General features: G+C 50.9%; 1 protein-coding gene and 1 long non-coding RNA gene across 2 annotated transcripts in view; one reads left to right on the top strand and one right to left on the bottom strand.

Moving 5' to 3' along the window:
* Positions 1 to 659: 659 nt before the first annotated feature.
* Positions 660 to 24,749, bottom strand: part of PLB1 (phospholipase B1) — a 136,398-nt gene continuing 112,308 nt past the window's right edge. The window contains exons 47-58 of the mRNA XM_037813022.1: positions 24,417 to 24,484; positions 23,358 to 23,401; positions 23,019 to 23,118; positions 19,458 to 19,509; positions 18,326 to 18,406; positions 16,078 to 16,143; positions 15,441 to 15,535; positions 13,997 to 14,078; positions 12,717 to 12,821; positions 12,112 to 12,207; positions 2,530 to 2,604; positions 660 to 1,027 (exon numbers count right to left, since the gene is read on the bottom strand). Of these exons, the coding sequence (XP_037668950.1) occupies positions 824 to 1,027; positions 2,530 to 2,604; positions 12,112 to 12,207; positions 12,717 to 12,821; positions 13,997 to 14,078; positions 15,441 to 15,535; positions 16,078 to 16,143; positions 18,326 to 18,406; positions 19,458 to 19,509; positions 23,019 to 23,118; positions 23,358 to 23,401; positions 24,417 to 24,484 (1,068 nt within the window). The 3' untranslated portion in view covers positions 660 to 823. The remainder of the gene's footprint in view (positions 1,028 to 2,529; positions 2,605 to 12,111; positions 12,208 to 12,716; positions 12,822 to 13,996; positions 14,079 to 15,440; positions 15,536 to 16,077; positions 16,144 to 18,325; positions 18,407 to 19,457; positions 19,510 to 23,018; positions 23,119 to 23,357; positions 23,402 to 24,416; positions 24,485 to 24,749) is intronic.
* LOC119516640 lies at positions 11,773 to 14,147 on the top strand. Its single transcript, XR_005213338.1, has 3 exons — positions 11,773 to 11,977; positions 12,125 to 12,187; positions 13,908 to 14,147. It is a non-coding gene; the product is annotated as an uncharacterized LOC119516640 (long non-coding RNA).

Below are 24,749 nucleotides of genomic sequence, written 5' to 3'. Positions count from 1 at the left end.
TGCACTGCACGACAGATGGAACGGACCGCTTCAGGCAAGCTAACCCAAGAATAGAATGGCTTTTGGCCTTTGTTTCCACTTGCCAATTTCAGGAGCACAGGCCTGACTATCTTTATTTAACTTTACCCAGTCCTGTGTTTCTAGAAAGTGGTAAAGTTTGAGAAACACCCTCCACCCTTTTGTCCCTGCGAGGAACCCCTTTCCCCAGATGACAAGATAAGACTAGGGGATGCCCCCTTGTTTACCTGTGAGGAGGCCACACACAGACCCCCCCGTGTTCCCGTTCTTTGCCTCATAAATGATTAGCTGCACTGCTTGTCCCCTCCCATCATTTGGAACCAAATGCTTGTTAACCAAACTTTGGGTAAGCTTCTTTCCTTCCTCCAGGCCCCTGAACTTTAAGTGCATCTCCTAGAAAACAGGCTGCTTCAGCATAAAATATTCTCAGACCTTCTATCCGATCACGCCAACCTCTCATCCCACTTCCCTACACCTGGTTCTTTCTTCTCTGCAAAGGAAAAATCCTTCTTGCTTAACTTTTGATATGTGTGTGACCCTTACGGTCAGAGGGGTCTCCCTATTGCAAAACAGACCCCTCCCCCTATTGCAACCACCCCTTTCTGTCTATGACAATCCTTTGGAATAAAGTCTCCCTTATCAAGTCTGAATTTGTTTTTTATTTGCCAGCCCCAGGCCCCAAGAAGTCATGACTGTCCCCTCGGGCTTCCCCGGGTCACCAGGTGTTGAAGCCAGGGGTGGCTCAGGTGGGGGCAGTGGGGAGTGTGGCTGGGGGTCTCAGGCTGGTTGCCTGCGCACAGTGGGCCTAGAAGCTCATGGAGTTCAGGCTCATCGGACCGTCTTCCCTCCGGCGGCCCCTCATGGCTCTCCACACCAGCGCCATGCCGACTCCCACGGCCAGCCCGACCACGGCTGCCACCGGCACGGCCCAGGAGAGCACTTTGGGGGATTCTTCAGCCTGGTCTGCAAATAGCTGACTGTTCTTCAGGGTGTAGAGGTAGGGGCTCTCCTGTGGAGGGGGAGCGGGAGGGTCAGAGGTTAGGGGCTCCGGAACCATCCTCCTGCCCACCTAAGGCTGGCCTAGTCCCCATCCCAGAGGTCGGATAATAACCTTGCCCGTTTCCCCAGGTCTTGCCGATTTGTGCAGCTCCTTCCTTTACACTGGGCCTGGACCTTCCAAGCGAGGACAGGTGTCCGCAGTGGTTCCCCACCCAGCTTTAACCTCCTTTTGGTTCCTCGTCAGCCCCTCCTCTCCTGTTGACTAGGTGGCCAGTGGACGGGGGGGCTGGGAGCCACATGGAGCCCCCACCTCTGTTTCCTCTGGGTCACTGCCGGGCAACTATTCCCCCTCCCATCCCAGGAGGACCCAGGGGTCAGGGAGGGTACATGTGGAGAGACAGCTAGCTCTGGAGAAGGTTAAAGAACCAACAAAGGAGAAGGGCTGGCAGAGGAGGTACTTGGCCTGCCTCCCTGGATTCTCCCTCCCTCCCACCTCTCTGTGTTTCTTCCTCTCAGTGAACATAACTGAGCGCCTGCTATGAGCTCTGGGCTAGGAGTTCTGAGGGCTAAGACGGGACACCTTGTCTCACTGTCCAGGAGAAGGGCTCAGTTCCTTGTGGGAGGTGCAAACAGAGAAGGGACGTCAACCCAGGTGTGTGTCAGGGGTGGGGATGGTGGGGAGGGGCCACATCTGGGCCTTGAAGGATGTGACGGGTGTCCATAGGCAAAGATGGGGTGACCCTTGAGGAGGAGCAGATGGCGGATGTGAAAGCGTGGATGCGGGCAGTTGTGGGATGTGTCTGGGGTGCTAGTCCACTCTCCAGGAGCCAGAGCATCACGGGCAACAGAGGGAGCTTGGCCTCCCTCCTGGACTCCAGTCAATAAGCCCTGGGGACCACGGAAGGATTCTGAGCAGTGTGCCGAGATGGAGTGACTTTCTCTGCCAGCCCATCTGTGTCTGGCAGCAGGTAGGGGCTGGGTGGAGATGGGAGTGAGGAGACTGGAGAGGCAGGTGGTCCAGGTGAGGGTGGGCAGGGCCCGGGCCAGGCAGGTGCCAGCTGGGGTGGAAGGAGGGAGATGGCTGGATGGCCTGAGCCCAGACACTGTGTCTTATTTACCTCTGAGCCTCAACCCCTAGTTCCTCGTACAGCACCTGGCCTGGAAGGGCTACCCCATGCGTGTTTAGGAGAGAGGAGGTATCGGTGAGAAGCAGTGGGTGGCTCCAGACACTTGACCAGTGCTGGCTAGTCTGCTTTCCCTCTTTTCTCCTCCACTGGGGTGGTTAAGCTCACCCTCCCCTCACTCCACAGCTGCTCATACTCTGAGGAACTAAGAATTTTCAGTGGCAGCAAGGAGAGGAGAGATTGAGAACGGTGGCACGGAATGAAGATGCACCGTGAGAAAGTCTCCCAAGGGAGTCTGTGTGTTCATCTGGGGGGATCTTGCCCCCCATCCTGCCTCACAAGCATCCACCCCACATTCCACAGTGGCCAGGCAGGGCCCTTTACTCACAGGAGAGGGGCACTTGAGTTTGGTTCGGCTGTGGGTGAAGTTGTTGGAGGTGGTCTTAAGGCCCACTGGTTCCAGCTGGAGAGACAAAAAGGAAAACGTGATGGTCTCCAAGACTGGGAGAGTCTTCTCTGGAGGAGGAGGTATCTCCCACCAGATTCCCTCCCTTTGGAAGGGTGGGTTGCAACCAGCAAAGTGGCAGGATGCATGGCAGAGGCCAACAGCCCCAGCGCTGGAGCTAGAACCAACTTCTGGCTGACAAGTGACAGGTCAGAGGCTGTCAGAGCACGGCAGGACCCTGACTCTGTCCCCCTTGATTTCCCAGTGAGGAAACTGAGGCTTGAAGAAAGGCTGACCGGTCCAGAGTCCACAGCCAAGTTTGCAGAGAGGTGGAACCAGACTTCCATCTCTTGGCTTCCCCCGGGGTTGGCTGTGATTACAGACACTCTGTGTTCTCAATTTTATAAAATGGTAATAATCCTATTTACCAACTTCTTGAAGTGTGTGGGGCTAGTCACTTTCAGGAATATGGAGACATATTGGTTACTGTGACATCCTTGTCAACCTTAAGAAACCGGCGCTCTCTCACTTGAACACCTTAGTGAGTATTCCACATAGATGGAAAAGTCTGCTTCAGACATCCCAGGGAGTAATTATGTTTCAGAGCAGTTCTGCTTAATACTTTTGACCCAGGGACCATCCGAGAATGAGCCTGAAGCTGCTGCACCCCGTCTCCCAACGATATTTGGCCCACGAGCCTGCCCCTGATGTGGTCAGAATTCAAGAGAATGGACCACCACCCCCCACCCTCACCTATGCACAGATTCTGTCCTCAACTTTTAGCCTCCACCCATCTCATAATCCGCTCTCCTGTTTGTTCCTGACCTCACCAGCAACTGACCTCTGGGTTCTGCCAATGAAGGAAGTAAAAGTACTCGATCAGAATTAGTGACCACACCCGGCCCATGATTGCAGTTTTATTGTCTCAAAGCCTTTTACACCCGTTCCTTGGCAACGCAATTAGAGGAGGAAAGGCTGCTGGGTGCTGGGAGAGGCGTCAGGGAGACTGGACCGAGCGCAGCAGGCACGGAGGCAGGGCGGGTCGCTGGGGCCCTGGCTTTGCCAATTATGAGCTCCGGGGTGCTATCCAGGCTGTTTAACCTCCCCAAGAATCAAGGGACAGGGCATTAAATCCTGTGCTATCTCACAATAGCGTTATTGTGAGTACCAAATGAGGAAATGAAATGAGAGCATGCGTGAGCAGGAGGAGGCTTAAATATGTAAGATGGGATAATCTCTATGTTCTCAGAGCTCAGGACACTCAAGCCTATTTGTAGAACAATCAACTAGTGGCAGACTGGATGTGAAAGGTCAGTTTGGCTGATTCTCAGTGATATTCCAGGAACCCAGGAACTAACCAGGGCAGAGGAAGGTTATGGTTACAAGGGTTTGATAATCTCGTCAATTTTTCTCTTTCTACTGGTTCCTTCCCCTGTCCTGCCTCTCTGGCCTTGCTTGCTTCCCTCTGGTCCCACCTGCTCTCTGTTCCTCGAACACTTCACGCTCACCCTGAGGGTCCCGTCTCCTCTGTCTGGAACACTCTGGCTCCATCCTGACATTCAGTTCTCGGTTCATATGTCACTTCCTCATTGAGGTCTCCCTGTCCCCCACTGTTACTGTCACCTGGATGTGGTCAGAAATCGCTGTTTTGGTTTATTTGTTTATTACTGTCTGTCCCCCACTAGACTGGAAGCTGTGAGCGCAGCGATGTTCTTTTCCTTTTCACAGCTGTATCCCCAGCTCTGGAACAGCACCTACCACCCACTGGTGCTCAAGACACATTTGTTGCATAAATGGATGGATGAACTGAAGTCACACAGACGTGAGTGGAGAAGCTCAGGGGGCGAAGGCTTGGGGCTGGCCACAGGAAACGGGGTTGTTTTTCCTGAAACCAACGACTATGGACACCACGAGGTGGCAAACGAGAAGACCCGGATGGGTGTGGTGGAGCAGGGCAGGCCACTAAGCTGCTCTGGAAAGTCAGAGACGTTTCCTGCAGGAGGTGATGCCTGAGGTGAGTGTTGAGGTGGAAAGAGTGAGCCAGGAGAAGAAGGCGGGAAGAGCAATCCAAGAAAAGGGGACAACCAGGAGCAAAGGCACAGAAGCAGAAGCAGCCTGGCTGGCGTGGGAAACTGGGTGTGGTTCAGTGTTCACAGACTGCAAAGTGCAAGGCAGAGGGTGGGAGGAGCGGCAGCTGGAGAAGCAAATCAAGGCCAAGTCCAGAACGCCTTGCAGGTGGTACTAAGGGGCCTGCCCTTTCTCCGTTGGTGGTTGGGGGTATTGGAAGTTTGAAAGCAGGGAGTGACTTGGTCAAATTTTCATTAATATGGACTGCTGTGGCTGCCCTGGGGAGAACAGATCCAAGGCAGTGGCTGGGCAACCCTGCACACTAAAGTCACCTGGGAGCTTTTAAAAAGTACTTAACCAGGTCCCACCCTGGGCCAAGTGCATCAGAATCTGTGGGGTTGAGGCCCAGACACTGATCCTTATTATTATTTTTTTAAAGTCAACCTTTTATTAAAAGCAATCAAAGTGAACTTGTTGTTGAAAACCAAAACAAATCCTAAGCAGACAGCTGGTAAATTTTCATCAAGGGAACATACCCATTAACCAGTACCCACATCAAGAAATAGAATATTGCCAGCATCCCAAAACCTCCCCATTGCCCTCTTCTAGTACCAGCACCCCCCCCCATAAGAGTAATCATAGTACTGACTTCCTGTTTGTTTTTGCAATGTGTATATATATATTTTTACATATATAGTTGCATATTGTTGAGTTTTCTTTATTCTCCTTACTCTAAGGTATTCCATTGTATGACTCTATCACAATTTATTTATCCGTCCTACTGTTGATGGACATTTGGGGAGCTTCCAGTTTGGGGCAATTATGAATCGTGCTGCTATGAAAAGTATTGTACGTGTCCTTTGGTGAATGTGTGTGTGCCTTACTGTTGGAGAGATACCTACGAGTGGAATGGTTGGGTCACAGGGAAAACTTATGTTCAGCTGTGTGGGCAGGCCAAAGAGTTTTCCAAAGTGGTTATAGGCACTAGTGGTTTTTAAAAGTCCCAGGATGAGAGATCTATGATGGCAGTCTAGAGAGGAGTGGAGACTAGTTAGCCCCCCTGAAACAACTAATAAACAACCAGGAACAACTAGTAAATAATCCAGAATAACTTGGTAGGGACAAATGTGACTGTCCACTCATCATACACTAACCTGAATTGGGAGGAATGCCCAAGATTGCAGCATAAAATCTGTAAGTAAAAACTGCAGATCCAAGCCAGGACACCCCTCCCCCCATAGCCCAAGCTGCAAAGCCTCCTGGTGCCAGAGAGCAGCTCCCTCCAAGCAAGTGAATATAGCTCAGCTGAGCTCCAACTGGGGTTTTAATTAATGAGTGTGGACTGCTCAATATGAGCTATGAATCCCCAAAAAGCAGACAGAGGCTTAGGGTAAAGACTGGCCTTGGAGAGCTGGAGGGTGGCTGTGGACTGGCCCTGAAGGGGGCTTTCTGTTCCTGTTTTGGCTCAATGGAGAAAGCCTCAACAATTTTCCATTCCCAGCACTCTGACCCAGACAATGGTGGAGATAGCACAGGCAGAGAGAGTATTCAAATGCTAATGACCCCTCCCTAGGGGGTCTATCATCCCTAAGAGGAAAGAAGTGGGGCCCAGCTCTACTACCTGCCTCCCATTCAGAACCAGACCCCAGAGCCTGGGGGAAAACAGCCATGGGCCACACCTCCTTACACCAGTCTGGAGTTACAGGCTGATAGGCACCACCTGCTGGGCAGAAAAGCACAGTGGCTTGAGACCTCACAGGGTGTATCAATTTTCTAAGACACACCCTCAGGGAAACCAGATACTGAATAATTCTTCCTTCTGGGACAAGAGCCCGTTTTGGTCTGGGAAAATCTGATAGGGGTAACCAAGGAAATCATGCCTAGACAACAGAAAACTACAACTACACTAAGAAAAACAAAGTTATGGCCCAGTCAAAGGAACAAACCTACACTTCAACTGAGATACAGGAATTATACAACTAATACTAAGTCAATTCAAAAAGTTTAGGGAAGATATAGCAAAAGAGATGAACCATATAATGAAAACACTGGGTGTACATAAGGTAGCAACTGAAAGTTCGAAAAACAAACTGGCAGAATCTATGGAAATGAAAGGCACAACACAAGAGATGAAAGACACACTGGAAACATACAACAGCAGATCTCAAGAGGCAGAAGAAAACACTCAGGAACTGAAGAACAAGACACCTGAAAGCCTACACATAAAAGGACAGATAGAGAAAAGAATGGAAAAATACAGCAACATCTCTGGGATCTTAAGGACAAAACGAAAAGCAAGAATGTACATGTCAGTGGTGTCCCAGAAGGAGAAGAGAAGGGAAAAGGGCAGAAGTAATAATAGAGGAAATAATAAATGAAAATTTCCCATCTCTTATGAAAGACATAAAATTATGGATCCAAGAAGTGCAGCATACCCCAAACAGAATAGATCTGAATAGGCCTATGCCAAGACACTTAATAATCAGATTATCAGACGTCAAAGATAAAAAGAGACTTCTGAAAGCAGCAAAAGAAAAGTGATCCATCACATACAGAGGAAGCTTGATAAGACCATGTGCAGATTTCTCAGTAGAAACCATGGAAGCAAGAAGGAAGCGGGGTGATATATTTAAGATACTGAGAGAGACTTTGTTGCTCAGATGTGGCCCTCTCTCTCTCTAACTGAGCCATCTCGACAGGTGAACTCGCTGCCCTCCCCTCTACGTGGGACCCGACTCCCAGGGTTGTAAATCTCCCTGGCAGTGCAGAACATGACTCCCGGGGATGAATGTGGACCCGGCATCGTGGGACTGAGAGTATCTTCTTGACCAAAAGGGGGATGCAAAATGAGACGAAATAGTTTCAGTGGCTGAGAGATTTCAAATGGAGTCGAGAGGTCACTCTGGTGGACATTCTTATGCACAATATAGATAACACCTCTTAGGCTTTAATGTATTGGAATAGCTAGAAGTAAATACCTGAAACTACCAAACTCCAACCCAGCAGTCTGGACTCCTGAAGACAATTATATAATAATGTAGATTACAAGGGGTGACAGTGTGATTGTGAAGACCTTGTGGATCACACCCCCTTTATCTAGTGTATGGATGAGTGGAGGAATGGGGATAAAAACTAAAGGACAAATGGGGTGGGATGGGGGGATGATTTGGGTATTCTTTTTTCAATTTTATTTTGTATTCTTGTTCTGGTTCTTTCTGATGTAAGGAAAATGTTCAGAGATAGATTGTGGTGATGAACGCATAACTATGTTATCATACTGTGGACAGTGGATTGCATACCATGGATGATTGTATGGTGTGTGAATGTATTTCAATAAAACTGAATTTAAAAAAAAAAAAAAAGATACTGAGAGAGAAAAACCACCAACCAAGAATCCTATACCCAGCAAAATTATCCTTCAAATGTGAGGGAGAGCTTAAAATATTCTCTGACAAACAGACAATGATAGAGTTTGTGAACAAGATACCTGCTCTACAGGAAATACTAAAGGAAGCACTGCAGACAGAAAGGAAAAGACAGGAGTAAGAGGTTTGGAAAACAATTTTGGGAGATAGTAGCACAGCAATGTAAATACACCGAACAAAGATGACCGTGAATATGGTTGAAAGAGGAAGGTTGGGACTATGTGGGACACCAGAACAAAAGACGAATGATAAAGACTGGGACTGTGTAACTCAGGGAAACCTAGGATGTTCAACGATTGTGATAAAAGGTACAAATATGTTTTTACATGAGTTAGAACAAATGAATGTCAACATTGCAAGGTGTTAAAAATAGGGTGCGATTGGGGGGAAAATAAAATTAATGCAAACTGGAGACTACAGTTAACAGAAACATTGTATTATGCTTCCTTTGATATAACGAAGGCAATATACCAAAGCTAAATGCATATGGGGCGGGGGGTAGGGGAAGGGTATGGGACTCCTGACATTGGTGATGTTGTCTGACTCTTTATTCTACTTTAGGTTAATGCTATCTTTCCTTTTGTTGCTTTCTAGCTGTCGTGTTTTTTTTTTTTTCTCTCTCTCTCTTTCTCTTTTCTTTTTCTTTTGTTTCTCTGCCTTCCTTGACTCTTCCTCCTTCTTTGTGGAAGAAATGGAGATGTCCTTCTATAGAGAGTGGTGATGGTGCTGAATACATAAATACCTGATTATACAGGGAACCAATGATTGTTTACTTGGATGGAATGTATGGTGTGTGAACAAAACCATCTTTTTAAAAAAAATGGGTTGATGAAGAAATCCTGAGGGCATTATTTTGAGTGAAATAAGACAGACACATAAAGACAAATATTGCAGGATCTCATTGATATGAACTAATTATAATATGTAAACTCATAGACATGAAACATAAGTTACCAAGATATAGAATGAGGTGAAAGAATGGGGAGCAGTTGCTTATTATGAGCAGAATGTTCAACTAGGGTGAACTTAAATGTTTGGAAATGGACAGAGGTGATGGTAGCATGTTGTGAGAATAACTAACAGTGCTGAAAGGTGTGTGAAGGTGGTGGAAAGGGTAAACTCAGAGTCACATATGTCACCAGAAGGAAAGCTGGAGGTTAAAAGATGAGAATGTATAAAACAGTGAATCTTGTGGTGGACAATGTCCATGATTAACTATACAAATATTAGAACTCTCTCTCACGAACTAGAACAAATGTATGATGCTATAACTAGAAGTTAATAATAGAGAGGCATATAGGAAAAAAATATATACCTATTGCAAACTATATACTACAGGTAATAGTATTTTAACATTCTTTCATCAACAGTAACAAATGTACTATACCAAAACTATGAATCAATAATGGGGGGGGGGTGGTTAGGGGTATGGGAGGATTTAAGTTTCCTTTTTTTGTCTTTATTTCTTTTCTGGAATAATGAAAATGTTCTAAAATTTGAAAAAAAAATTGTGGTGATGGATGCACAGCTGTATGATGGTACTGTGGGTAATTGATTGTACACTTTGGATCTTTGGATAGTTGTATGGTATGTGAACAATCTCAAATATATATATATATATATATATATATAAGTCCCAGAATGATAATAATATGCGGCCAGAGCTGAGAACTGCTGCTCTAAGGGCTGTGAGCCTGGAGACAGGGAGGCCGTAGGAGCCTGTAGCTGTCACCCAGTGCCTGGGGAGACGCGAGTGTTAGCTGAGGGCGGGTTTCTGACAGACCAGGGAGCAACAGCGGTAGAGGAATAGGCATCAGAAAAAAAAGAAGGATAAATGGTTTATGAGAAGATGAAAGAAGGAAAAGGAAGAGGAAAACATTCCCTGGCACTGCGGGCATTTCTAGTTTTGGTTCTGCAAAGGTCTCCGGAAAAGGGGGTGTAAGTTATTAAGACAAGAGGGACGTGAGATGACACAGTTTAAAGTGCTTTTGCTGCCATAATAGGGCACCCTGGGAACATCAGCCAAAGCCTGCAGACGCTGGGTTGTAGGACTCCACGAGGCATCACTGGCTGTGGATGTGCTCATCAGCTTGGGAGCAGGGAGTGCTGTGCTGTGGCTGGACCTGGGGGAGGACGTGGGAACCCTGGGTTCTAATCCCGCACCTGCCACTCAAGGCTTTTGAGCAAATTGCTGCTTCGTTTCTCCAAATTTTATTTACAGAGAGTCCTGGCTAGACGTCCTCTAGGATCTTTCCAGCTCTGATGGCCTATTATTTATTTTATGTCTCTAGGAGTGAAATTCCACTAAGGAGATGATCTGAAATGTCACCATAATGCCATAGTTTAATATCTGAGAGGGTTTGGGATGAAAACATTGGACTATGTAATTATTTTTCCCAAATTATATGGCATAGGATAAGACACTCTGATTTCAGTTTTGTTTTGCTTCACTGTTGTTATTTTTTAAAGTCAGGGTATGGCTGGGAGAATAACGGCTGGGGAATCATGGGCAGTCTTGTATTGTTACCAGTATGGCTCCGGGGCAATCGTCACCTTTTGCTTTCATATCTAACCCCCTCCCACTTGCCTTTATGAGACAAAAGCCTCTCACCTGAGTCAGTGGGAAAGACCAGGCTAGACCCACACTGTTATATCATGGAGGAACAGAGTACTGGACCTTCTCAGGTCCGAGTCAATCAACATGGCCATCGAGCCTCAGGAGACTCTGGAGGGTCTCAGCTTTAAGCAGGCTCTGAAAACCACCTGGGACAGGTAGACCTTCCCTGATGGAAAAGCTGGGAAGGACAAAGGGAATGAAGTCACATGACTCAGCTGTGAAGTCAACTGGCCTTAAAATACAAACAAAACTGCTTTCAGGAAATACACTGTGCACATTTTGATTAAAAAAAGCTGACTGTGGAGATTGGGCAGGCGGAAGGAACTCAGAGATTTTGATGGCAATTCAGAGTCCTGGGCTGAAAGAGTATGCTGAAAGTTTTCGGAGTGGGCAGATATGTGATGTCAACAGGAGGAAAACATCAGCAAAACAAAAGTACAGGAAAGCTGAGCCTGCAATTAAATAGGCAAGGATAAAGCCTCCTTACATGTTTTGCTGACAAGAAGTTGCTGGAGAGGAGGAGGTGGCAGAGCTAAGGAGAAAGTCAATATTGTGAGTCAGCCTGGTGAGATACTGGACGTGTTGGATGAGTTGACAGATGTGGGAATATTTGCACAGCGGTGGTTGGCAGAGAGACAGTGGGCCTGAAGGTGCCATAAAAGGAATGGGAGTGTAGATTGTTCTGTCACCATGGGAGCTGGGGAGCTGGGGTGGGGACTGGGTTACCCACTGAGCCTAGATCAAAAGAAGCCATTGGACTGGGAAGGCGTTTCATTTGTTCTGCACAAGAGGATACAGTTATCAGGGTGACTGGTCAGGCTCTGTGTGAACATAGCTGACTGTCCAGTTGTGAGTGCGAGTTGTAAAGGGCAGAAAGGAGACACAGGGCCAGGTGTCCCTGTGATCCCGAGGCTCTTCCTGCATTTCCTAAGCCCCCCTCTCCCCCATCGGAAAGGATACTAGAATAGGTGGCAGGCTGGGGAAACAGCCTGGTGCAGCTCTTTGCTTTTTGTTCAAAGAAATGATAGAAAAAAATAATAATAGAAATAAAGAAATACTAACGGGAATGAACTGAGACTGGACTGCTGGAAGGGTAGCGGGGCTGACATTTCTTGAATGCTAATTATTGTGCTGGGCGCTGGGCATAACTGATCTCAACGAATTTTCCATGAGATCTTGTTTTACAGATGTTGACTCAGATGGCCGCAGAGATCATCTGCCCAAGGCCACAAAGTAAGCAGTTGAAGCATGGAGGCCTTTTGAAAATAATCTGTCAGGACTGGTAAGGCATGCCACCATTTTGGGCTTTGGGGAGACAGGAGCCCTGTCGTCCGGAAGGTTTGTGGTGGTGGGAACTGGAGTCGGCATCTGGGGGTGTCCCCTTTGACACAAGCCCACCCGGCCCCCTCTGCTCACCATGTTATTCCAGAGGGCGATGGCCATCTCCGCGTGCCCGCGTTCCGAGAAGTGCAGACAGTCCTCAGAGAAGAAGGTGAGGTCCACGCCCCCTCTCTGTGACCAAAGGCAGGAGAATTACTTTCCTGGGGAAAGGTCTCACTGCCACCTTCTCCCTGCAGGAGCCCCAGGCATTTCTCTTTACACCCTTTCAACTCTGCTCCCAACCAGCTCAGATATTAGCGGAGAAACTCCCGGAGTTGGGAAATTAAAAACAAAAATATGTGGGCATGAATTGTAACCACCCACAGTCCATGTCTTTTCCTTTGGTGTCTCTGCCCTAGTAGTTGAAAAAGAAGATACTGATAGATTTAGGAAGCTTTCCATTGTGTCCCAATCCAACTAGGTCTGGGGAGTGTGGCCACCATTGATTTTCTCCTTTTCTTCCCAAGGATATCCAAATTCCAGCCATTAAAAAAAAAAAAAAAAGGAAGAAATACAGAAAAGCAAACTCTTGGAACTCCTCTTAGAGACTTTTGGTCAGAAAAAGCCCACTTAGAGAAGGAAACACATGACCTAAGATAAAATAGATTCTACACATGAGAATCCCAGAAATAGCAGCTTACGTCATTTAGTGGGACAAGGGTGTTCTCGAAGAAGGGCTGCACCACAACAGTGAAGTCCTCCCGCTGCATGTACTGGTGGTGGTAGTAGAAACTGGAGACTCCGCTCTGTGGGTGGGGAGAGAGGCTGCTCAACCCTCCTGCAAGGCCAGACAGACATGTTCTCTGCCTGCCGCCTTGGGTTGGTGGTGGCAGGGGTCAACCTCTCTAGACAGAGGTGACTTAACAGGGTACTGTAGAGTGCATCCATGCATTTGTGGACTCTGAACCCACATTCCAAGGCCCTATGGGATCTCAGATCTGAGAAGAGCTGGACCCAATAGCCCCTGCTTGGAGAAGTTGGCCATCTGGTCGACTCCACCCAGTTCCATTCTGAAGTCTCTGCAAGGCTGGATCTGACCTGCATCTCCAGTTCAGATCTACTCAAATAGGGAGCATGTCAACATCAGCTCCCCCAAATGCCTGGGGGATGAACTTTGGGGGATGAACGTCCATGGCCATTGGATTTATAAAGTAGCAACATGTGGAATATAAAAGGGACAGACCAGATATTCTTTTATTCTCAAGGAGCTTATCATCTAGCTGGGAAAATGAGACAAGACATCAAAAACTAGAGAACCATATAGGGCTTTAGGGTCAGTTGAGTGCAACTGAGTTTATGGAGCGATATCTAAGGGTATAGCTTAGTCAGGAGAAGCTTCCTAGAGGAAATAAGACATGCCCTGTGCATGAAGAAAGGCTTGGGTGAGAATGTCAAGTGGGGGAACAGCAAGAGCAGAGATAGACGTGAGGAGGAGTGTGCTGGGGGAGCAGAGAGGAGGAGGGTGGGTAGAGGGTGGGTAGAACTGGGGGTCGAGGTTAGGTAGGAAAGTAGAGTGGGGCTGAACCATATGTTCTTAAGGAGGGGAGAGGGAAGGAAGAGGAGAGATGCGAGGCCGGGAGACCAATAGGATGTGAACATCCTCCCCGCTTGCCCTGGGGGACAGATGGCACCTGTGGTCCCTGGTGCAGGGTGGGAGATGGACCCACCCCATGGCGTCTACTCTCTGCCCAGCTCAGGGCTGACCCAGGGCTTGGAGGCAGGGATTCTCCCAGCCTCCCCTTTGGGATTTCTATCCTTCCCCCCACCCCCCAACAGCCTTGGGGTTTGCTTTGCCTGGATAAATATTTCAGGGGTAGTTCTTTGCCTTTAAGGAGTGGCCTTGCTGTCAGCAAACCCCAGCTGAACGCCTGATTCCTGAGTCTTTGCTCTGGGAGTGAAGGGGGCTCGCATCTGGGCTCACCTGGAAGTTCCAGTTCACTTTCTTCAGTTCTTGCATCTCCGGAGACTTCTCTTGGGAGCCTTTGAGGCAAGTGCAGTTGCTCCTGTGAGACAAAGAATCTTGGGGTGAGGGTCCCCTGGGCGGCCTGACTCTGTCCTGACACACAGAGGAAGCTGCTCCCCACAGGGCTGGGGCGGGGGACGCCCAGGGGCCCCACAACACACGCCTGGCTGACCCTTAGGCCCGGGTCACAGGGCCGTAACTCAGGGGGGCAAGGACCAGCAGGCGCTTGTTTAGAGAGAAAGTTGAAGCGTTGCCTCCTGATGCCTGTGTCTGCTTAGGGGACGCTCCAATCTCCGGTGGGCAAGGCTGCCCATTCCCCTTGCCCCCGGCTGCTCTCTCCAAGCCTGGGACCTCCGGGTTTCTCCAGAGAAGGACAGGGCAGGGAGGGGGCTGGTGTTGTGGGAAGACTGCCACCAGGGCCCATTTTTTGGGTGTGGGGTCATTCCTCAAGTTCCCAAGGCTTCCCAGCTCTGCCTCCAGCTTCTTAGGATCCTTCTTAGGGCTCCAGGATGGGGAGTCTGTTGGGAAGCTGGGCATGGCCTGTCAGCTTGACACCCAGGGACAAGGTGGTGTGCAATACCAGGACTCTGGGGGAGCCATTCAAATCCCTGCACCACTGGCTACTCCACCCAGGGTCCAGGTTCCTAGCACAAATGGGAACAAACCACAGCAAATTCATCTGAACCCAGATACAAATCCTCAGCTCTGCATGGAATGCTCCCCCATCGCAGCAGCCATAAAATCTCTGGGCGACCCTCTTGCTTCAAACGGCAATAACTTCTTGCCAGGGCCATAGCTGAGCTTTGATGAATTCCAGCCCCCAAGAGGAAACCTTGTCTTGCCGCCAAGCCTGGCTTTCAAGGACAATTCTATCAAGGATGCAATAAAAGCTACTATTTACTGCACACATGCCAGGCACTTTACATGTGTTTTCCTCTAGACCTCATATCTACCTTGCAAGGAAGGGGTTATCATTCCCATTTTACAGGTAAGGAGTAAGAGGCCCAGAGAAGTTACATGGTTTGTTCGAGGTCCCACAGCTCCTAAATGGCAGAGCCGGGATTTGAGGCCAAATGTAGCTGTCTTGAAAGCTCACTGCCCCGTGTGGCCTCTCAGCTGGCAGCAATTGGCCAGGGCTGGACTGGGGAATCACAGATGACACCGAGGAAACTTATGGATCATTTGGTGTGTTTCCCTCGCTTTGGAGAAGAGCAAACTGGAGTCCAGGGAAATTAACTTGCATACAGTAGGCATTTGATGATGCAGAGGCATCTCCAGGTGACGGTCCAGGCCCCTCCACACAGGACTGTCCGGCTCTGCCTGCACTGGGCTCGTCCCTTGGGGTCTGCAAGCCCTGCTCTTCCCACGTACCCTCGCCCCGGGCTGGGACCTGACCACTTACTGGGCTGCCGGCGGCATGGCACACTTCCCGCCTTGGCCCTGCTGCAGGCCAGCCAGCTCCATGACCTCCACCACGTTGACAAAGGTCCTCGGAAGCTGCCGGAAGCAGAAGGAGGGGGAGGGCTTTATCAGCCACGGGGCAGTTGGCGGCAAGGGCACTCGTTACCGCTGGAGGCAGCCTGGAGGTTCGCCTACAATCCAGCCTCCTCTCCACCATCCATCTTAGCATTGAGGAAACTGAGGCCCAGAGAGGGGAGGTGACATGTAGTGTCTCACTGAATCGTCTTTACTGTTCCACTTTACAGACTGGGAAGCTGAGACCCAGAGAAGGAGATGGCCCAACGCCACGTGTCTGGTAAGCCATGGTCCCGGCTGTGAGCTCAGGAAAACTGGCTCGAGAGGCACGTTCTTTGTCAGGACGCCACGCGCTTTCTAGTCCAGTTAGAACCTCCTCAGCAGAGGCACTCGGCAGCCGCCTCCCCCCCGCGCCATCCAGTCAGCCCTCGTGGTGGGTGTGAGTGTCTCGCTGAACCCACCCCTCTGGGTGTCCAGGGAGGGGCCCCCCACCCCCAGGAGGCGCAGACAGGCAGGTTGCTGGCAGGGAATGGGACCCGGGAGCGTGTGACGTGCTTTCTTACCTCCTCGTAGAGGATGTCCAGGGCCTGCTGGAGGTGGCGCACGTACTCCCCGGGTAAGCGGGCCTCCTGTCGGGAAAGAAGGGGGCTCTCCTCAGTCACTGGCTTCCACTCTGAGAGGAGGACAAGCGCAGACAGGTGCCCTGGGGGGACGGCAGAGAGGGTGCCGAGGTGCAGAGGGCTTCCATTGGGCTGACGGACAGAATCTCTTGAAAAATGTCATCCTCTGACCCCTACCAGGCACCATGAATGATCCTATCCCCACCTCAACCCTGCTCCGCACAATATACGGAAGGCGGACTCGGACCGTGCTGGACCCTGCCCCGTCTCCAGCCTCGTCTCTCAGCCCATCCCGCCCATCGCCCCACCTCATCCTTCTCTAGCCACTTCCGGTGCCCCACATGGCCACCCTCTCTCTTTCCACGGGGCTGGTCCCACGGCCTGGAAAACTTTCCTCTCCCACATCCCCCTAACTTCTACTACCCTTTGTGACCACCTCCCCAACTGGAGGCTGATTTAGATGTGCGCCCATGGTGTGGGATACAAAGTAGGTGCTCAGTTAATGCTTGCTGACTAATCTCAGGGCTTTGCTTTACAGCACGAGGAAGACAGTCACAGAGTTTTGGATATGGCTGCAGACTCCTTGGAAGGTGTCAAAGAAGATGATATCACAGGGTGGGGAGGGATGGAGCCCCACAGAGGTGACTTGAAGCTCTCACTCTGAAAACGGAGGAATGCAAGTCTGCAGGAGGGGGTGGAGGCACCTCTGGAGCAGCAGCCAAACACTCAACAAGAGCTCAGCGAGAGCTCAGCGAGTCCATTATTTCATCTGGCGACAAAGGTCTGAGGCCAGGCCAGGTGCTGTGGGCTCAAATCCAGCACTGGGCCCAGAAAAAGTGCTCACAGCCACCAGCTCGCAGACGGGGCCTCTGCCCACAGCCACCCAAAGGGGTGTTAGGGGTTCAGAGCAGGAAGGACATGGTCAAGAAGACAGTCTGTGCTAAGAGTTAAGAGGGACTTCCAGGAGGAGAGGAGACCTCGTGTCCCCGCGAGTTTCTACTTGCCCCCTTAGGGTAGTTAGGACTTGGGCACCAGCTTCAAATCCCTCTCAGTGCTGGGATGGCGGACGGTGTGAACACAGAAGCCAGGGGCAAGGAGGGGAAGAGATGGATGGAAAAGAGCAGTTTCCTCTCAGACATCAATTTAAAGATTTTGTAAACTCCTTAGACATGCTTCCTTTGTCCTGTTCTGGCCTCTTCCCAGCTTGGAAGCTCCAGTAATGGGAGCTGTGGCTGATCCAACCAGGGTGGCCCTTCAGCTACAGCCCCCAGCCCCTTCCTGACCCTGTGGGGAGACCCTGAGAGCACAGCCCAGCCCCGCAGAGGCAAAAGTGAACTTGTGGCTCCTCGGAGGTCTGAGCCCAGGGTCTCGTCTGGGTTTGTGCAGCATGATGGACACGGACTCGTCTATCCTGTTCCTACAACTTGGTATGAGTCAAACCCGGCGGCGGCCTCCAGGTCCTTTGCACACAAAGATGCTCTCAGGAATATGAGCCTGCGTGTCTGCATGAAGGATGTGTGTTTGGGGGCTAGCAGAGGGCGTCCCCCTACACCAGGTGTCCACAGGAGGCTCCGGGGTCGCCTTTGGCTTCCAAGGCATCCTGGAACCCAGGACACAACATCTGAATGCCCCTGGGGTTGGGTCACTTCCTCCTCTAGAGTCAGGGCAGCAAAGGAGAGAAGAGAGGGGAAGAGGCCCGAGGTGCAGAGCCCCCGCGGGGAAGGCACGCTCTCTCCGGCCGTGGGTAGGGGTCCCCACGAGCCTGGAGGAGCCTCGGATGCATCCCTCCCCACCTGTGACGGTCACAGAGCCCAGGAAACATCCTGGCATCCCCTCCCCCTCCCAGACCAAACAAAAGGAAACGGGCAGGGACCCCAGTGGGTGGGGGGGAAGGGGGAATCGCGAGCATCTCTGGGTTCCTGGGAGCAGTATTTGTGCCCACGGAGAGAGGGGCCGCCTAGGGCTGTCTAGAGATGCAGCTGCTGTCCCCGAGGCCCCTCAGGCGGTGGGAAGGGCCCGGCCTCCCCCCTCCTGAGCTGAGCCGAGTGCCTGGGCCGCTCCCAGGCCGCGAGATGAGCCCAGCAGCCTCCCCTGGGAGAGCGGTGTGGGGAGGGTCAGGCCGTTTGCCCGGATAAGGACGGAGGTGGCAGTGCCCTTCTTGGGTCCCTGATGGGCTGGGCCAGGGGCCTACCGGGTTCTCACAGTAGTGACACAAGTCATTGCCCCCAACGAAGAGCGTGATCAGCTTCCAGTCCTTCTCCAGGTTGATTTCCTGGGGGGACAGAAGACCCTGAGTTTAGGCTTGGGGTGGGGGAAGAGCTCTCCAAGCCAACCCCCCCCCCAGGTCATTCTCCTTAGGTCACAGTGTGGGGGGAACGCACCCGGGGGCCCCCAACACCCGCCTTGGTGCCTGGCAAGGGGCTCCCCAGTGAGAACGTGGCTTGTGTGCCTGCATGTGGGTTTCCACGGTGGGGAGGCTATTTTCCTTGGAGTTTTCTTCAGAAAGCTGCAGTCGTGGGGAAATAAAGAGGGCCTGGGCCCCACACTCCCCTGAGCCCGGTGAAGGCCAGGAGACAACACGAGGTGGAGGCCCAGGCAGCCCCGCTCAGGAGGCGGGAGGCCGGGCCCTTCCCACTGCCCGAGGGACACCCGAGGGACTCCGGGACGGCAGCTGCGTTTAGACGGCCCTGCGCTCCGGGCGCCACCGTGCAGGCGGCCCCTCTCTCCGTGCACGCTCCCAATTCCACACCCGCTGCCCCACCTCTCCATCCCCTCCACCTCGTGTGGGGTGTGGGGCCTGGGAGGAGGAGGTGGAGGGGATGGAGAGGTGAGGTGCGGGCCTGGGAGGAGGAGGTGGAGGGGATGGAGAGGTGGGGTGCGGGCCTGGGAGGAGGAGGTGGAGGGGATGGAGAGGTGGGGTGCAGGGTGCGGGGCCGGGGACGCCCCGGGAGTCTGGTCAATCTGGGAGCCTGCTTCCCATTCAGCCACCACCTAATAGGAGTCCTGCCAGCAGCAGAATTCCAAGGCCTGAAGACAGAGCATGAAATAAAGTGCTAGTGAGAAGTTTCAGAGGGGCGGTGTGTGCGGGAAGGAGGGAGAGGGGAGGAACAAGAAGCTATTTTTAGAACCTAACCTTTACATAATAGGCCTCCACCAGCCAACTCTTGGTTAAAGTGGGGAGCTGCCAGAAGCCGCAGCCCCAGGACCCCCTCCATCTCCACCCTGCGCCGACTCTGCTCCACCTCTGCCTCCCTGGGTTCTGGGTGGGAGGGCCTGCAGGGTGAGGAGGCTCTGGGGGCTCGGGTGGCCCCGGTGGTACTCACGGGGCTGTTTTTCATTCGTGCCACCAGATCCCGGGCCTGGGCCGGCATGTCCCTGGGCAGGAGGAAGAGATGGGAAGTCAGAACTGGCTCAAGAGCAAATCTCAAGGTGTGGGATTTTGTCCTGGAAGGAGAGCTGCTTCGGGAAGAAAACTGCTGTATAAAGTGTCGTCCTTCAGGATGTACTGGAAGGCTTTCGATTCCCCAGAAATCTCAGCCAAGCAGCAATCAAATTGCTGTCACGGACGCAGGGCCGCATGGACCCAGGCCCTGCCGCCAGCTGATCTGGAGCCGCAGTGTCCCCCGAGGGAGCCCTGGGACCACCCCTGGATCGGCATCCACACAACCTTCCCACCGGGATTATTCCTTACATTTCCTCAAGCCCTTCCATTGCAAGCTGAACCTGTTCATTTCTTATTCTGTTCCCTGTTTTTATGTTTTTAAAATAACCTTTTGTATATCTGGAAAAAAGTCACAGCCCTAAATTATCTCCCAGCTTTCTTGTTTCCAGGCTTACTGACTCCTTCAAACTTTGCTGCATTGTTCTTCTATCTGGTTACTTCAGATTTCCACATCCTTCCCCATCTCCCTGCTTTTTCATGGTTTTCTAACCAAATGGGATGGGGAGAGGAATACGAACAGGACTGGCTCTCCTTTCATCCCAGCGAAGTCTACTGTAAGTAAAACAGTCCCATTGATGTTCTTGATAAGAGATGTGAAAACCACTCAGCCGATGGAAAACCTCTCAGCAACGAAAAGGAATGAACTACTCATAAATGCAACAACATGGAGAATCTCCAAATAATTTTGCTGGGCCAAAAAAGGCAGGACAGAAAAAAAAAGAGCACATATTCTATGATTCCGTTTATATAAAATTTTAGAAAACGCAAACTAAAGTGATGGAAAGATCAGTGGTTGCCTGAGGCAGGGACAAGGAGGGGTGGGAGGGAGAGAGTACAAAGGGGCACGAGGAAGCTATTGGGGGTGATGGAGAGGTTTATTATCTTGATCATGATGATGCTTTCACAGGTGTTCACATATATCAAAACGTATCAAATTGGGCTCTTTTAATATATGCAGTTTAGTGCATGTCAAGTATACCTCAACAGAGCTGGGTAGTTTTTTTTTAAAGATACGTATATGAGAAATTATGTCAGCAAAGGGGATTCCCCAGGGGAAGTCATGCAAGCAGCCACTGGGGAGGATGGCAGTTTTAAATCTGCATGCCCGTGGTGAGCCGGGCAGGGAGCCAGCCCACGTGGTACCATTCTGTCCTTGTTTCTGATTAAGAAAAATGTGCACATTTCCAATTGTATCCCACCCACTACTGCTATTACTAGGTGCATCGGAAAGGTACAAAGAAAGCCTGTCCTGGTTGCAGTGACCACAGAAGTGCCCACAACCTTTTAATAGCTTCGAGTTAGGATTAAGGGACTGCACGGGTGATGAGCCTTTATGGGGCCGGGAGGAAGTTAGGGATGCCCACTTCCTCCTTTCTTCCTTCAGGCTCAGACCAAGCCCCAACTCCCTGTGAGCCCTTCTCTACGGGCTCCTTCACCCCTGTCTCCTCCATTTCCTTTTTCCCTTCTGGTGGAAAGACCCCTGGACTGGGGATCAGGGAAGCCAGGTTCCCCTGCCAGCCCTGCCTCCGACTCACTGTGGGAACTCGCACAAGTTACCAAGTCCTGCTCGGGATCAGTTTTTCCATCTTTTAAGTGAAGAGGTTGAACTAGATGATTTCTGGGGTTTCTTCCAGGCCTGCATCATATTTCAACTGCCCAGTTCACACCTTACATTTTTCTGTTCTCTTAATTGTCCTCAATGACTAAATACCAAATTATTTTGGTCTGCAGTATTACTACACAGGACATTGACTTTCCCAAAAATGATCCCCTATTTGTCTAGTCTCCTGAACTAGACTGCAGGCTCTCTGTAGGCAAGGAGCTCGCCTTTCGATTCTTTGTACCTTTCAGCAACCACCACAGGGCTCAGTCCTTTGGCAGGTGTTCAAGGAATTCTTGCTCACTGATTGATCTGGGAAAGTGAGATGTTGAATAAATTGAAACAAAATATCCTAATTATGACAAACTTTGTTTTTGCATGCTTACTACGTACCATGTACTGTACCAAGGGCTTTCCAAGGATTATTTCATTTAATTCATTATAAATTATTTCATTTCAGTTAATCCTTCTGACAATCCTGAGAGGTAGGTACTATTATCACCCCCATTTCTAGATGAGGAAACCAAGACCCAGAGACTCTATGTGACTTGCACAAGGTCACGGGGCCAGCAAGTCTTGGAGCTGGGATGTGGGCACAGAGGCCCTTGCCTCAGTTGCTCAGCTATGGTGTTTATGTTTCTCTTTGGGTGAGAATTCATTAGTGTTATTCATGCTAATGAAGGACAGAGTGTTGGGAGGGGAAAGTCATAGAACAGTTCTCCAACCTGATGACTTAAATCAATGGCTTCACTCTCCTTTCCCCTAACACGGGACCCGAGAAGCACTAAGAAGCTGCCTGTTTCAGCTACTTCCACCAACGCTGACTCCATCTTGGTGGAAATGTTGAGGAGCAGTAAAATAGAAAAGGCAGTGAGAGAAGTGAAACGAGAGAGGGGGAAAGGGCTTGAATGTGAACAGATTAAGGAATCAATCCCTGGCTAATGAAGCCTGGGCTGCATCAGAACAATTAATGATAATAATCATAGTGATCATATGTTGAGATAATGGCTCCGTGAAGCCTTGTTTTTTGCAGAAAAATAAATTCTTCCTGCACATGATGTTGAGGAACTGCCATTGCTTCCTGTGGCTCAGAGACTCAAACTGTGGGGCCCACGTTGCCGCGGTTGAAAGGAATGCTCGCGGGAAACCGCGTGAGTCAAGCCAGGGCCGTTTCCCTGGTGATGAGAGCGCAGCAAACCTTTTACAAAGCAGAACCCAGCAGGCTCCATAAGGAAAATCAGTGAACTCCGTCAGGCATTACAGCGTTAACGATCTGTAATTGTCGACAACAGAAATCCCAGTAAAAACAAACAACCACTGTGCTTCTTTGGAGGCCTAACACCCAGCAACCTGGTTTCAAATTACAGCTTTTTCAGCATCAAAGACTTGGGAGTCCCGAGGTGTGGGAGGGCGGATGTCCACCGGGTCACTGCTGTGCCCTGAGCTCTCCTGGTGTGAGTGGCCCTGCCTGCTGGGTCCTGCGGTCCCGGAGATGACACCGACACCCTGGGTCCTGGCCAGGGGGGCTTCCTGGCAAGTGCCCCTAGATGCACAGTGGCTAGAGCAAGGGCTCTGGGATTGGGGGTGGGGGGCCCTGGTCAGATCCTGGCTGCTCTGATGAATGTGCTGGGCGGCCTTGGGCCGATCCGGAAACACCCTGAGCCTTAGGGTGATTATAATAGAGCTCACCTGGAAAGGTGTGAGGACCACACGGGGTGACACATGCTGAGGGTTCAGCACAGAAAGTGCTCCCCTCTGGATACCTCCCAGCCACGAGCCCTCTCGCCGCCTCCTGTTTCCCACCCTGATCTCTGGGTCTGGCCCCAGCCGGCGGCTCCTCACCGAGCTCTGGCCCCTTCCACGGCCACATTCAGTCCCGCTGTCTCCTCCCGGGTGCCAGTGGAGAACCCACGGAGGTGAGGGTTGAACTTCTTCAGAATGTCTTTAAAGAGGGAAGAGGTGGAGAACACAGCTGAGAGGCAGCAGGAGGCCCGTGGGAACTAGGGTGGGTGTGGGGAATTGGGGTGCTGGTGTGGAGCAGAAGGGTTCTGGGTCTTCTAGGGCTGGCTGACTTCCCTCCCTGCAGAGAACCTTCCTCTCCCTTCCTCCAGGGCAGGACCCTGGCTTCAGCCAGGGGTTGCCTGGGCTATGGTGATGATGCTCAGTAGTGGTGCTACTTACTGGGCAGTGTGGTGTGGGTCTCCAAGGCCCCGTCCCCTCCAATGCTGAGGAAGAGAGAGCACCCTTGTTAAAATCACCCCAACCTGCCGCCCCAAAAGTCGTCCTATTTATGAATCAGAACTGGAGGTTTTGCCCCTGGCATGGCATGTCCCCTGCCCTTTGGACAAACCTAACCCTGGGCCCATGGGGACCTGCCCCCCTCTCCAGAGGAGTGAAGAGGGGAACCACAGCACATGCTTCTTTGGGGGAGCATCGTCTCTAGGGAATGAGTCAAGAATGCCCATCACCTGGGCTAAACTTGCAAATAATTGTGCCTAAGAGTCTCCACCTGAGTACCTCTTTGTTGCTTAGCTGTGGCCCTTTCTCTTTAGCTAAGCCACCTCGGCAGGTGAACTCGCTGCCCTCCCCCCTATGTGGGACTCAACTCCCAGGGGTGCAAATCTCCCTGGCAACGCAGAATATGACTCCCGGGGATGAATCTGGACCCGGCATCACAGGACTGAGAGTATCTTCTTGACCAAAAGGGGGATGCAAAATGAGACAAAATACTTTCAGTGGCTGAGAGATTTCAAGTGGAGTCTAGAGGTCACTTTGGTGGACATTCTTATGCACTATATAGATAACATGTCTTAGGCTTTAATGTATTGGAATAGCTAGAAGTAAATACCTGAAACTACCAAACTCCAACCCAGCAGTCTGGACTCCTGAAGACAATTATATAATAATGTAGATTACAAGGGGTGACAGTGTGATTATGAAGGCCTTGTGAACCACACTTCCTTTGTCTAGTGTGTGGATGAATGGGTAGAAAAGTGGGGACAGAAACTAAATGACAAATAGGGTGGGATGGGGGGGATGGTTTGAGTGTTCTTTTTTTCTTTTTCTTTTTTATTCTTATTCTGATTCTTTCTGTTGTAAGGAAAATGTTCAGAAATAGATTGTGGTGATGAATGCATGACTATATGATCGTACTGTGAACAATTGATTGTATACCACGGATGATTGTATGGTATGTGAATATATTTCAATAAAACTGAATTAAAAAAAAAATGCCCTCACCTCCAGGACAGTCCCCTCCAGGATGTCAGGAGGTCGCTGGAGTTGCTTAGTCGGGCTCCCACGGCTGCCTGTGAAAGGCACAGAGAATGTTCCAGGCCGGTGCTGGGCCCGGGTGCCGGCTGAGGGTGCTGGAAAGGGCCCCCACTTGCCCTGGGCAGCAGACGCGAGCTGGACTTGCTTTTCTGAAAACGCACTGACCCTTCCCCAGGCTGCCAGACCCAGGCTGTCCTCGGTCATCTCCACACATTCTTCTCCCCTCTCCCCACCTGCAGCCAGTAACCCAGTCCTGCTGAGTTCCCTTCCCAACCCCTCCAGCACCCATCCCTCCCGTCT

This window comes from Choloepus didactylus, chromosome 20, assembly GCF_015220235.1.
Source record: "Choloepus didactylus isolate mChoDid1 chromosome 20, mChoDid1.pri, whole genome shotgun sequence".
Classification (NCBI taxonomy): Eukaryota; Metazoa; Chordata; class Mammalia; order Pilosa; family Megalonychidae; genus Choloepus; species Choloepus didactylus.
This window is presented reverse-complemented; position numbering and strand designations above follow the sequence as displayed.